The sequence below is a fragment of the Lasioglossum baleicum genome, chromosome 20, assembly GCF_051020765.1.
Source record: "Lasioglossum baleicum chromosome 20, iyLasBale1, whole genome shotgun sequence".
Classification (NCBI taxonomy): domain Eukaryota; kingdom Metazoa; phylum Arthropoda; class Insecta; order Hymenoptera; family Halictidae; genus Lasioglossum; species Lasioglossum baleicum.
Window position 1 is genome coordinate 4,846,947 of NC_134948.1, and position 11,737 is coordinate 4,858,683.

An 11,737-nucleotide genomic window follows, 5' to 3' on the forward strand; every position below is an offset into this window, starting at 1 on the left:
TGACCAAGCAAAACAGTACACCTTTGTCCTCATTGATTTTTATACTTACCGGTTACGATGACATACAGGCTGTCCCAAAAATGTTGCACTTGAAAGCGGCGAGTCCTGGCGTCATTCGAAGTAACTTTTTCCTTTGCGAAATCGTTCTCCGCGGTTTTATTAGGGAGTTATCAACGAAGAATGCTTGAATGCAAAGAATCTTCGAAGATCTTCTCTTTTCAAGTTAGTCCATTTTTGGGACACCCTATAGAAAATGCAGGTTGCGTCGAATCCGTGAAGCAGGCATGGGCAACGGGCGCGCTCTTTGCCCTGAGAGCGCTCCGCGTTCCACGACAGAAGACTATCTATCTTGCTCTCTCTCTCTCTCTCTCACTCTCTCTCTCTCTTCGATTGATGTGTGTGCGAGAGCGTCCCGAGTATGGTTCTGATAGGGCCAGGGCAGTAGCTCCATGGGGCAATCTGTGCTCATGCCTGCCGTAAACGAGTGGTCGAATGCGGAGAGGCCTGGCAGTGGAACGGGATGAGAGAATGTGGTGTCTGGTTGCGAACGAATGAAAGAGAGAAAGTGAAAGATGAGAGAAAAGAGAAATTAAACGAAATGAAAAGAAAAAGAAAGGGCAATGGCGGGCGGGCTGATTGTAAAGCCTGCCGCGTCGCCGGTCCCCTGAGACCCTAACTTGTGACGTCGCGACCGATATCTCACAGGCTAGATTCTCTGGTATTGGCGATCAGTGCTGCCTTTTGCCGATCAAAAGTCAGTCCTAGCATCAGAGATAAAAAGCGAAAGAGACACACAAACGAAAGTATATTGCGACCGGAAAACGACGACGAAGTCGACGGATACATTCTAACGTGTCCTTGTCCTTACTTTGGAAAACGATTATATTACTGTGTCAATAATACAGTGACATTCGAAGTTGACATTACCGCTGTTCCTTTATTCGCGAATGCGTTTTCCATACACATATGTTCAGAGCGACGATTTTTTAGGACATACTAAAAAATTCAATTTATTCGAAAGAGATCCTTTGTGATGCAAGACGGAATCGTCAAGTATCCCTCTGACGGTAGGCTCGGAAATCTCGTGCCGAAGACCTCGTTACCGACGGGGACTACACAAAATGTAGAAAACATAGGGCTCGTCTACGAGGGATAAATAATTTTATGAAATATATTTTCACTTTTTTTTTTATTAATCTCTATATTTCGATGTACATTTGATTGTCTCAACAATAACCGTACAAGTTCCTCTGCGTATATACAACGGTCGATGCAAAATACTCTGGGATAAAGATCATAGTGGTAATAGAAAAATAGTCGATCAAAAGTATCTTCTGCCCTCCTCCACCAGTCCGCTCAACTCGGCTGCCGAGTAGCCCAGCACTTGTTTAAGATCGCACACGAATTTGTACACGAATCTTTTCCCGTGGACCTTGGAGATCATATCTCCGTCGTAATAATAACGCAACGCTCGGCTCAGTTTTTCGTAGTTCATCGAAGGTTTATTCTTTCGCGCTCCCCAGAGCTGCGCAACCGCTTCCGGTTGGTTCAGTTTGAATTCACCCTCCGCTCCCACCCATTGAATGGCTCCCCTGTGTTCCCGATCGGTTAACAGCTCCAACAAAAATTGCCACAATTGTATTTGACCGCTGTTCACTGCGCGGCTGGAGGTTGCTATCGTGATCGGCGTGGCGTCGATGTTCTCGAGGGGGACGCTGACTACTCGCGCCTGTTGGTTCACCAATTGCCTAGGTTTCGCGGTCCTTTGATTCCGAACCTTCATCGATCTGTCAATGCTGTTCTCCGTGGGCGATTCCGGAGGATCTTTTTGCACGACGGCTACGAGAACAAAATTACTGTTAAGAGGAACAGTAGTTGGAACAGGCTGCTGCAATGAATCGCAACGTACCGACGAATTTACACTTCCGAAGAAGTTCTAAGTGGGTCCAAAACACCTCTCCCGGATCGAGCGGCACTTTAGCTTGGAACTCCTCGAGCGTGAGGTTGCACAGTTGCTGTCCTGTGATATTCCAGTCGGCTAGTCTTACAGAGGCCAAATTGAACTGCCTGACGGCCCACTGCAGCCAATGTTTCACGTGGGTTTGCGTCCAATCTTTCGGGTCGGGTGGGATTTTTAAACGTTCCTGCAAAGCGTGCACGTTTCAATTTCTAATCCGAATGATTCTACGATTGTTGTTGCCGGATATTATACCTGTTCCTTTTTGTACTGTGGATCGACCATCCATCTTATAACGTTTCGTTTGTCTTCGTTAACCGGTGCAGCTGCTAAAGAACAATTTACATTGTGAGAACTTGACGACAGAGTAGAACGGGTATTGATACATACTTGTATTTTCTGCCAATTCTATATAATCTTCTGCAGGCTTGAGGACATCTACAATGTTTATTCGTCTCTGAGTTGCTTTTATTTGAACGTTTACTTGGACCAGTCCTTCCCCTTGTACGCATTGGTCCACCAGATTCTTGTGACTCTCTAACTGAAAAAAGGTACGTAAGTAGAAGAATACTGCCAATGAAAGTAAAATTAGCTCGGGTTGTTTACCATTTGCGCATCTTGCAGCCAAAAGGAGTAATCAGTCAGTTCGACTCCCAGTCTTTGTTCCAGTAAATTTCGTAGAGTAGATAGCGGCTCTCGTATGTCCATATGTTGTATCAAAACGCCTTCGTTGCAATCATCCCCATTGGTAGTTCCTTCTAAAGCAAAACTAGGCTCCACTTCTAAATCTGAGCTCTCCTGCTGCAACTGAGCCATTATATCATCTTCCTGCGACAATATAGCTTCGGGTTCCATCTTGATACGTTTTATCATGGCATAATCAGAGTCGTCATCAGTGTCAAAGCTGCAGAAAACAGACAGAAAGTTGTTAATTAATCGGTAGCAAATATCTAGACATTTACGTACATTAACCTCTTTCCATATAATAACCATTTGTATTAACAATCAAGATTTCGAACAGAACCTACTAAATGTAAATGTAATTTTTTTCTTTTGAATCGAAATAAAATGTTAATTCTTCTGTAAATATAGGCATACGATAAATATAAATTTCCTTTTTCTATTAGGATATTGTTAAGAACAAAGAAGCTGTAATCATTGCAGCTATGAAAAAAATAATACAGGAAGGGGTTAACGCGACCAAAACGAACGTTTCGTCGAATTCAATGAATGTTTAATGATAACGATAACTAACCTCTTATCAGAACTTTTCCGTCTGCTTCCTAGATCCATGTGAACCGAGCGGAATTGTCAAGCATCGATACGTAAAATCAAAATCAACTTTGCAACCTTTGCAAACATACGAGCATTCACCCTAGAAAACTGGCGGACATCTTGTAACAATCGTAACAGGTGTACAAGCACGGTGCAACGAATGCGCAGATTGGCGCAGATACACCAACTAATTTCGAAGAGTAAACGGATTATTTATCAAATGTAATTTATTCAAATTTATTAGATTAATATAAACAGTTTAATCAGTTATGTTTCTTGTTTATGTAATTTTCGAATCATTACTGTACATTTTCAGTCGGTAAGGCAGTTTTATCGAGTCGAAGAACCAATCAGATTTCACGACTATTTTTCTATCATATTTATATTTTTTAAAATCATCTTTATTCAAACGGAGCTTCGTCTTCGCTCTGAAATGGAGACGAATTGAAAAATTCATGGGATGTAAAACGACAGAGGAAATTACATTTCAAGTGACTTTATTACCGTGAAAGATTAAGTACGTCTATATTTATTTAAATATATACATGTATATATACGCACGGAACAATGAAAAAGTATTGTTACAATTAATCTTACAAATTTGCTTATTTTTGCTACTAATTACAATTGTTCCCGCATAATCACGCAAATTTCGGACCACACTGGCAGTATTACAAAATATTTTAAAAAATAGTGGACACTAGTTTGCGAACATTATCGAGGAATACATATATGAATATATATTTCATACTTTACAAATCGTTTCTTCCTAGAAATTCGTGATTTTGACGATTTTAAAATCGAAATTCAATTGATCATGATTCTTTAGAAGTACATTAATTAAAGAATCAATTTTAGAAGTACGTCAATTAAAATAATCTTACAAAATTAATGCGGAACGGAAATCCTCATGTTCTATCTATACCATTGGGCACAAACATATTCTTTGTATAACATTATATAAACAATCCTAATTTATCATATAAATTAGTCTAAAAGTATTGATTTCATTCCATAGTCCAATTAAATAAATGAAGTAAAATTTGCATTAATATTTTTGAGACTAGTTAATGTGATGTTTTATGCTGGATCTCTTATATTGAATATTTCTACCTATATTGAATATTACAATCTAAAGAATTTGCTTCAACGCTGTTCTTAACGACAAGCTTTTCGTTTCTTCTACTATAGTCGTAACAGACTGTCCCGCGAAATTCTGTATATTCGCAACGGCTCCGTGAGCCAGTAATTTCTGTGCCACAGACACGTGCTTATTTTCGATAGCATGGAAAATTGGAGTTCTTCCGGAACGATTATCCTTTAAATTCACGTTTATCGTAGTTTTTAATAAGGCATTGATTCCTTCCAAGTTGCCGTTCATAGCGCAATAGTGTAATGGAGCAAGACCTGTATAGAGAAATGAAACAGTTTATTTCGAATTTGAATCAAGATTCCGTGTTTTAATACTGTATTATGTATTTACCCGATGAATCTACTTTATTCAGTAATTCTTGGTCCTTAACATATTGCAGCAGGATTGATAACATCGGAGAAGACCTTTTACAAGCTATTATTACTGCAGATTCGTGTAGAGGTTCCGAAGTAACTGGTTTTGCTCCAGCTTCCAATAATAATTTCACAATAGGTTCGGATGCGTTCGTCAGAATAGCTAACTCCAAACAGCTCTAGAAAGAAATTACATTTTCATCATCCTGTTTCTTTTACGTCGAATAAAGTTAACAAACTTACCTTGTCGTTCTCCGTTAATACATCTATGCTTATTCTACAAGCTTTTAATACTAACATTAGTCTCTTTAATTCTTGTAGCTTATTGTTTACAACTGCTCTATGTATACAGAGCAATCCCTCTTCATCCCACTCTTGCAATGCCTCGAAATCACGTTTTAATTGCATGCTAATTGTCGCACATACTGAATACGACGGTTCTGTTAAGATTTTTTCTACTCTTCTCGCGTTATTATGCTTGGTTTGATTAAAGACGTTATCGAAATCTTGAAGCTCTTCTTGAAGCAGTAAACATTTATTTGACAGACAATCTTTATTATTAAGATTAACACGCTGCGTAACAGTAGACTGTACTTTTGAGCCAATTGTACAGGTTGTTTCAGACTGCTCCTTCTGTTGTATTCTTTCCAACATAGGCACATCCTCCTTTACTAATATAAAATTCTCTTTTTCAATTAGCCCAAACACATCGGTTTGTATCTGAGAATCGTGAACTGTTTTCAAGTTCTCGGGAGGAGTAATTGGTACATGTTTTGCTATACCTATACCACAATCCCTGAGAGCTTGCAGAGCTTTAGCACGAAGTTCTTCATCCTTCACACTAATCAGTGCTTCTTTAATTATATCCCAACGTTCTAATAGTTTTTTCTCTTCTTTCTTGCCGCTAACTGCCTCTTTGATATTATTTGTACTATTATCGGTGCTTTCGGTGCATACATCTTTACTTTTATCAATCGAGCTATAAAGTGTTATAATGTTGGTATCATTAGATGCGGGCGCAATATTACAGTTTTTTTCTAGAGCATTACAAGTTGTTTCTGTTGTGAATGTACCTCTGACATTTGAACTAGTTTGAGCCTCATTTTTAGTACCTGCATTCTGTGTAATTTGCACCTCACAGTTGATTGCTATGTTCGAGCATTGGTCACTTTCATTATCTTTGACCAAACATACATTTTGTGCAAGAGAAGAATTCAATTTGTTACTATCTATTTTGCTAATTACTTGATCTATCCTATTAACAGCAACCTTGGTTTTAGATATAACAAGCTTCTCACATGCTACTACTGGAAATTTCGATTGTATTAAAGACTGGTGTTCTTCCGATTGCAATATAGAATTTTCCGACGCATTAACTACTATTGTAGGTTCTTCTGCAGCAGTAGCTTCTATTTTGGGTCTCTTCCGTGTGTTACACTTCGATATTGATTTCTCAGATGCAGTAACATCTGATAGTGATTCTTTTGGAACACAGTCCTCGGATATTATTTTTTCAAGGACACAGTCTTTAAATACCAATTTTTTTGAGACTAATTTTTCTGATACAGACTCCTTTGATATCGGTTTTTCTGGTACACAAACCTTAGATATTGATTTTTCTGGACTACAGACCATTGATATTGATTTTTGTGGTTCAAAAATTATAGGCACTAATTTGTTTCCTAAGCTAATTTTCAATTTAGGTTTTCTTAATATATTAACTTTCATAAAAGCTGTTTCTACTCCATTCTCTTTCAAGGTAGATTCTTCTATGTTATCTAAATTGTTCCAGAGAGGCTTTTTCTTTACAACTGCATTATCAATGCTACCACCTCTTTTTACAATTACATTATCAGAATTTGAATTTGTTTTTGTAACTGTATTATCAGAAGTAGCCTCTCTCTCTGCAACTATATCATGAGAACTAATCTTTTTGTTTGTAACTGTATTATCGGAATTGGCTTTTCTTTTTATAACTTTACGACTATTAGGTAATTTATTCAGTGGAATCAATACCTCTTTGTTTTGTACTGTTATTTTGTATTGTGGAGTTTTGCTATTTATTGCTTCAGTATTACAGAGCTTGCTGTATTGATTTTCGTTCGGTAAGAACATTAAATTGCTTAAACCTTTGTTCAAGCTGTCGTGACTTATATATTGTACATCGTTGACTAACATCTTCTCCAACTTCTTCGAGTTGGATTTCTCTTTATTAACGTTTAGATATAATTGGTTAGCAATAGGTGCTACCTCTATAGTCTGTGGTATATTCTTTAATTTCGATGCATCTTCAAATAAAAGAGTAATGGGCATTTTTATGTTATTGGCCAAATGTAAACTGTTGGAGATAAGGGTTTCATTGATTAACTCTGGAGGCAAAAGTTTTAACTTGAACTCTCCGAGATCTTTGCCATCTTGCGTTTTTATTCTTATTTTGTTCAGCTTATTGACATCTCCCTTACCCAACAATTTATTTGAAATCTGTGACGGCGCTAAATCAGATGCTGGTTTCTTTTTGTACACTCTGCTGGGAAATTGCCGTGTCAATTTAAATTCTCGTTTGCATTCTATTATTGGCTTGCCAATGTCCTCTTCTAATAATTTCCGCGTGGTCTTAGATGGAAACGAAGATGCTGACTCCATTTAGCAACAACTTCGTCGTATAATCCAAACGTTGAAATCACAAGAAAATTTCCGGATTGTCAAACAATGAAGGGGAATTACAGAACCCACAATGTCTTTTTAGTCAGAGCATCATGTACATAACCTATGAACAGGTAAATATTGCAGCATTTGTCTGCGCATCTCGAGAATTTTCCACGTCCAAATTGTTGTCACGATGTACAATGGCCAAATATGTTTAATTATTGAAGTAACCACTCCGTTCGAAGTAAATATAAACTAATATAGTTTTGTGGAAACTCACTAGAAACTACCACAAAACGTTTTGCAAAACGGGACATCCCTATCTGTAGAATACACTGACACCAATAATTGAATTGAAATATGAAGTTGAGCATGGACACCATGCTTGCGATCGAGTCGCGATCGTAACTAAAATTGATAATTAATTTAATTAGATGCGTGACACTTTTGATTAAACATTTTTAAACGAAATACCGTAGAAATCGTGTAAATATGTTTTGCAATTTATAATACGACTTCCTATATAATCGATAATGTTGGTAGCACTGACGAAAGCATTATTTCTTCAGCATTTCTTTCATCGAACGTGTTTTGCAAGCGTACTGAAGCGTACGTTTTCCGGATCATCTGAAGTAAATTAACTAAAGTATTTACTAATACTTCGTATATGTATCAACAGCAATTTACAATATTTACAATATATTTGTAAACTGATACTGGTTCGATCGTGCTTCAAGAAGTTGGTACATACGATGTTCCTTTATCGTGGTACGTTTGCGCTAAAAATAATATGATACACTTGTTGAAAACGCATTCGTTATTGTCAACGTGGCCGATTTGAAAATCTTGCTCGCTATGTTCACGGAGGTTGTGTTTATTTAAATATTCACTTATAGTTATTTAACTATCGATACCGATGACAACGAAAATTATCGATAGTAGGAATGTTCGATTCTTTCACAGTGAATCGATTCTCGGTACATGATAGAATCGAATTGACCAGCCTGCTCTTGATAAGAAAAGAGTCGATTCTTTTCAGACTGATTCTAAAAAAAATCGATTGAAAGGATCGATCTTTTTGCCATTCTCGCCTGAAAAATCGAATCGGAATCATAACCGTCCGTAATCGACAGTGTGATCGATAGTTCTCGACGGGTGACGTCACAGATTTCGCTGCTGTAAAAGTGTTCCGCGGTCAGGAGTGGGAGAGTGATAAAGAAATATGTACGAGGCGGTACTCGAATTCCATTTGTCGAGGTGGATTGGCTAATAGCGAGTACCGAGCGAAGTGGGTACTCAACTGTACTCAACTCAGTGTTGCGAGTGTCGTTGCGGGTGGTAGTCGACACGTATGGAGTGAGAAAACGACGGGAGGACACGCTGCGTTTCTTTGAAGGCTCGTGTTCGGTTCGTGGCAGTCATGAACGATCGCCGGAACAACCGGGAAGTGGTGACGGTGTTGTTCCTCTGTCTGATTTGGTACGTGATCTCGAGCAGCAGCAATGTAGTGGGGAAAATGTTGCTCTCGGAGTTCCCGTATCCGTTGACAGTGACAATGGTCCAGTTAACCTCGATCACCGTCTACTCCGGCCCGTTCTTCAACATGTGGGGCGTACGAAAGTATACGACCGAGATCCCCTGGGGATATTATCTACGGCTGATCGTGCCCCTTGCGCTGGGAAAATTCTTGGCGAACGTCTTCAGCCACGTCAGCATCTGGAAGGTCCCAGTTTCGTATGCCCATACTGGTACGAAACAACGCTATTTCGACGGTCACGTGTCACACCGTTTCCCCGCGTTTACGCGTTCAAAAATAAAACACGCCGACCTTCGCTTCGCCGCGAACCATTTAATCTAGACTCTAAACTCTAAGCGTTTAATAGTCGCGCGATAACGACTGGCAGTGAAACGTGTATTAACGTTTCGTCGACAATCGTTGATACGTGAACATGACATTCCTTCGTGCTCGTTTCGTTAGATATCAGAGTAATCGTATCATAAGCAATGCAACGATAAGAAGCTCAATATTAGAGCAGTCACTCATAACGCGATAGCAATTGCTTAAAATGTAGACACTCGCGTATTATCTTATCAATCTCATATGTTAACCAAAGTTTGGCTCTGTCCCAGTGAAGGCTACAATGCCCTTCTTCACGGTATTCCTGTCAAGAATAATCCTAAGAGAGAAGCAGACATGGAAGGTGTACCTTAGCCTGGTTCCGATTGTGGTCGGTGTGGCTGTTGCCACCTTGACCGAGCTGAGTTTCAACATGATCGGTCTTTTGAGTGCCTTAGCATCTACGATGGCATTCTCGTTGCAAAATATTTATTCCAAGAAGGTATCTATTATTATACACATACAGCCGATAATGTTGCTAACTACTGTGTAACTTTAGATCTGTGTTATCGACTGTGTTCAATTGGTTTCAGGTGCTGCAGGACACGGGTATACATCATTTGAGGCTTCTGCTAATTTTGGGGCGTCTCGCGCTCATTCTCTTCTCACCTATATGGTTGATGTACGACCTGATGCGATTGATATACGACCCTGTTGCTCATGGATCCGCGGATCTAAGATATTACATACTGGGCCTGTTATTCCTAGACGGCGTGCTGAATTGGCTTCAGAACATCATCGCCTTCTCCGTGATGTCCATCGTTACTCCTTTAACGTACGCAGTGGCGAGCGCGAGCAAGCGTATATTCGTGATCGCCGTAACTTTGTTCGTGCTCGGAAATCCGGTCACGCAGACAAATATATTGGGTATGACGCTCGCGATCTGCGGGGTGCTATGCTACAACAAAGCGAAGTACGACCAACGGCTGGAGAAGGGAAGTGAAACGGCTCTTCCGAAGTATTACGACGATAATCGTAATGGCACTAGTAGTTCCTTCATGGCGAACGGATGGGTTGGCACGAAGCAGCAATCGTTTTCTGTCTAGTCCGAATTTGTTAGACGAGTTTTTATCTACTGACGAAAGCTCGCGGGAGCTTCCTCCAGGCCATGGTGTTCCGGTCGTGGCGCGATAATGTGTAATCGGTTATTTATTTTTCCCAACGGCATAGAGAAGCCGAGGAGTAACGCTTGTTTGTATAGAACATTACGTGGGATGTACAAAAGAAATTGTATATGTATATATATATATATATTTCTATGCATATACATACAGGGTATCCCCCAGTTGAATGGGATCACCTAAAATCTTCTTTATTATTGCGTAGAAGAATTTTTCGTGACTTGCACCGTTTGAAAGAGCTCATTATTTTTTAAGAGATTCCACGGACGCGCTGGTATTTTTTACAATGAAAACGTGTATTTTATAAGAGCTACCCATGATCTTGAAATCTCGCGAAACGAATGAGAAAGCATCTTGCGCTCATTGAAATGGCGTAGCTTCGTCACGAGATATTCGTGCAACAATGAATAAGGAAGACACCCTGTATATATACATACACACGTATTTTATGAATATTAATGATGCTGCACAAAGGTGTAATTTGCCCGTTAATCTGTTTCCGTTCTGTATTTTCTAGTATTACAATTGACAATGTTCTTGTTTCCGATGAGAACGAACCTGCTGGCAAGGTGGGAAAATCGTATAATTTGAGATTGTCGGCGTTCACGGCTAATTGCTGGGTCAATTAGCATCGAGGCCACTCAGTTTGCTAGATCCGATAACATTCCTGTCCGGGTTTAGCGATCGAATCTATTTAAACGCGCGTTGCATATTCGATACCGAAACGGAGAGTGTGTGAGAGAGAGAGCGAGCGAGAGAAAGAATGAAATAGAACGCAGCGGTATTCAATTGTAGCATCGATTACGTGTCGAATTTTATTTTCATAGCTAATTGGCTGGCTACGATAAACGCGAATACGATTCATGATAACGCTATCAAAAGGAGGAGCTGTTTCGCTCGGGTATCGCGGATTCGATTTCGCGAGCTCTCCTTCAGCCAGGTTGTCGCAAAAGGAAACACGATGCGCGTCAACCCTCTGCGAGAATCGATAGGCGAAGACTTTCTTCTCTTCTGAACATACTCAGAACCTTCTGGTCATTATCATTAATTATAGCACGAGCGGGCTTTAGAAACGAAAAAAGAAAACTGAAGAGCAACGTGTCCGCTAATATTTTACACCACTTGTCAGAGGACCAGAGGCAAGTTCGATAGCCGGAGGGTTGAAGAGATTCAGGTGTGCGGTGTGCGTGGACTTGTGTGCAGGAGAAGATGTTCTAGCTAAAAGCAATCTATACATTTATTTTTATAAATAAAATACAGGTGTGTAAAAAAATATACCAGATACCATCTTCGCCGTGTCACGTCGCTCGGTTTGCCTCTAATCGTCGAGTTGCT

The 11,737-nt window shown here is 39.6% G+C and overlaps 3 protein-coding genes across 4 annotated transcripts; 1 reads left to right on the forward strand and 2 right to left on the reverse strand.

Moving 5' to 3' along the window:
* Positions 1-1,160: 1,160 nt before the first annotated feature.
* Ets97d (DNA-binding protein Ets97D) lies at positions 1,161-3,373 on the reverse strand. 2 transcript variants are annotated; one of them, XM_076444347.1, is made up of 6 exons: positions 3,213-3,373; positions 2,564-2,861; positions 2,348-2,498; positions 2,213-2,283; positions 1,910-2,144; positions 1,161-1,839 (listed from the first exon to the last, which is right to left on the reverse strand). In XM_076444347.1, exons 1-6 carry the CDS (start codon positions 3,248-3,250, stop codon positions 1,322-1,324), a joined length of 1,311 nt encoding a protein of 436 aa, XP_076300462.1. In that variant the 5' UTR covers positions 3,251-3,373; the 3' UTR covers positions 1,161-1,321. The 2 variants fall into 2 exon arrangements, with proteins under 2 accessions (XP_076300462.1, XP_076300461.1); XM_076444346.1 differs by having other exon boundaries at positions 1,162-1,839; positions 2,213-2,286.
* A 331-nt stretch (positions 3,374-3,704) lies between these two features.
* On the reverse strand, positions 3,705-7,943 carry LOC143218827 (uncharacterized). Its single transcript, XM_076444308.1, has 3 exons — positions 4,982-7,943; positions 4,716-4,917; positions 3,705-4,639 (listed from the first exon to the last, which is right to left on the reverse strand). The coding sequence occupies exons 1-3, from the start codon at positions 7,379-7,381 to the stop codon at positions 4,365-4,367; spliced, it is 2,877 nt and encodes a 958-aa protein (XP_076300423.1). The 5' UTR covers positions 7,382-7,943; the 3' UTR covers positions 3,705-4,364.
* Positions 7,944-8,266: 323 nt separating this feature from the next.
* Positions 8,267-11,693, forward strand: LOC143218840 (solute carrier family 35 member E1 homolog). The gene is made up of 3 exons (XM_076444355.1): positions 8,267-9,132; positions 9,515-9,723; positions 9,815-11,693. Exons 1-3 carry the CDS (start codon positions 8,805-8,807, stop codon positions 10,325-10,327), a joined length of 1,050 nt encoding a protein of 349 aa, XP_076300470.1. The 5' UTR covers positions 8,267-8,804; the 3' UTR covers positions 10,328-11,693.
* The last annotated feature ends 44 nt before the right edge of the window (positions 11,694-11,737 follow it).

Bases quoted from the DNA above. Each gene is read 5' to 3' on its own strand.
- Ets97d (XM_076444346.1), bottom strand. From the start codon at position 3,250: ATGGATCTAGGAAGCAGACGGAAAAGTTCTGATAAGAG. The intron at 2,499-2,563 runs GTAAACAACCCG...ACCTTTTTTCAG, and splicing joins GGCTGCAAGATGCGCAAATG to TTAGAGAGTCACAAGAATCT. The intron at 1,840-1,909 runs GTACGTTGCGAT...TTGTTCTCGTAG, and splicing joins TCGGAAGTGTAAATTCGTCG to CCGTCGTGCAAAAAGATCCT.
- LOC143218827 (XM_076444308.1), bottom strand. From the start codon at position 7,381: ATGGAGTCAGCATCTTCGTTTCCATCTAAGACCACGCGGAAATTATTA. The intron at 4,918-4,981 runs GTAAGTTTGTTA...ATTTCTTTCTAG, and splicing joins TATTAACGGAGAACGACAAG to AGCTGTTTGGAGTTAGCTAT. The intron at 4,640-4,715 runs GTAAATACATAA...TTCTCTATACAG, and splicing joins GAATAAAGTAGATTCATCGG to GTCTTGCTCCATTACACTAT.
- LOC143218840 (XM_076444355.1), top strand. From the start codon at position 8,805: ATGAACGATCGCCGGAACAACCGGGAAGTGGTGACGGTGTTGTTCCTC. The intron at 9,133-9,514 runs GTACGAAACAAC...GCTCTGTCCCAG, and splicing joins AGTTTCGTATGCCCATACTG to TGAAGGCTACAATGCCCTTC. The intron at 9,724-9,814 runs GTATCTATTATT...AATTGGTTTCAG, and splicing joins AAAATATTTATTCCAAGAAG to GTGCTGCAGGACACGGGTAT.